At 50.9% G+C, this 556-nt stretch overlaps 1 protein-coding gene across 1 annotated transcript in view; it reads right to left on the bottom strand.

The window, feature by feature from the left end:
* Window positions 1-556, bottom strand: part of EMH_0053620 (uncharacterized protein) — a gene marked incomplete at both ends in the record, with an annotated part of 3,326 nt that overhangs the window by 1,772 nt on the left and 998 nt on the right. Inside the window, 2 exons of the mRNA XM_013497028.1 lie at window positions 107-178; window positions 331-381. Of these exons, the coding sequence (XP_013352482.1) occupies window positions 107-178; window positions 331-381 (123 nt within the window). The remainder of the gene's footprint in view (window positions 1-106; window positions 179-330; window positions 382-556) is intronic.

Here is a 556-nt window from a genome sequence, read left to right as displayed (position 1 = left end):
CATATAAACAACAAAACAACAAGTTTCAGAGACAGACAATCCGTGTATAAGTGTTGTATACTCTCTCTCTTTCTCTGCGTTTCTCTTCTCCTTTCCTTACACTCACCAGCTGACCAGATATCACACTTGAGGGAGAGGTGCCGCATGAACACTTCGGGGGCCATATACAGCGCAGTGCCTGCGTAGCAGCAGCAGCAGACAGCCAGCCACACAGCAACTATTTATACCTCTTTCCCTGTAACTGAATTGGCTTATCTCTCTATCCTCCTCTCCCCCCGCCCCCTGCAGAGCCATCAGCTGCGGGCTGTGTAGACGCACACTAAACCCCACCTGCTGCATTTTTGCTGTGGGCGTCAGTCTTCTCAAACAACTCCGCAAGACCTGCAGCAACGCAGCAACAGCAGCACCAACAGCAACAGCAGCAGCAACAGCAGCAGCAACAGCAACAGCAGCAGCAACAGTCGTCAGTTTCCCTCAGCTTGTATGTCTCGGTGTGTGTGTGTGTATGTGTTTGTTTCAAGGGTTTGTTTGTAATCAGCCCAGCTACGACTGCAGC

This window comes from Eimeria mitis, genomic scaffold (assembly GCF_000499745.2).
Source record: "Eimeria mitis Houghton genomic scaffold, Emh_scaff2424, whole genome shotgun sequence".
Classification (NCBI taxonomy): Eukaryota; Apicomplexa; class Conoidasida; order Eucoccidiorida; family Eimeriidae; genus Eimeria; species Eimeria mitis.
The sequence above is the reverse complement of the archived record's forward strand: the minus strand, read 5'-3'. Positions and strand labels throughout refer to the sequence as shown.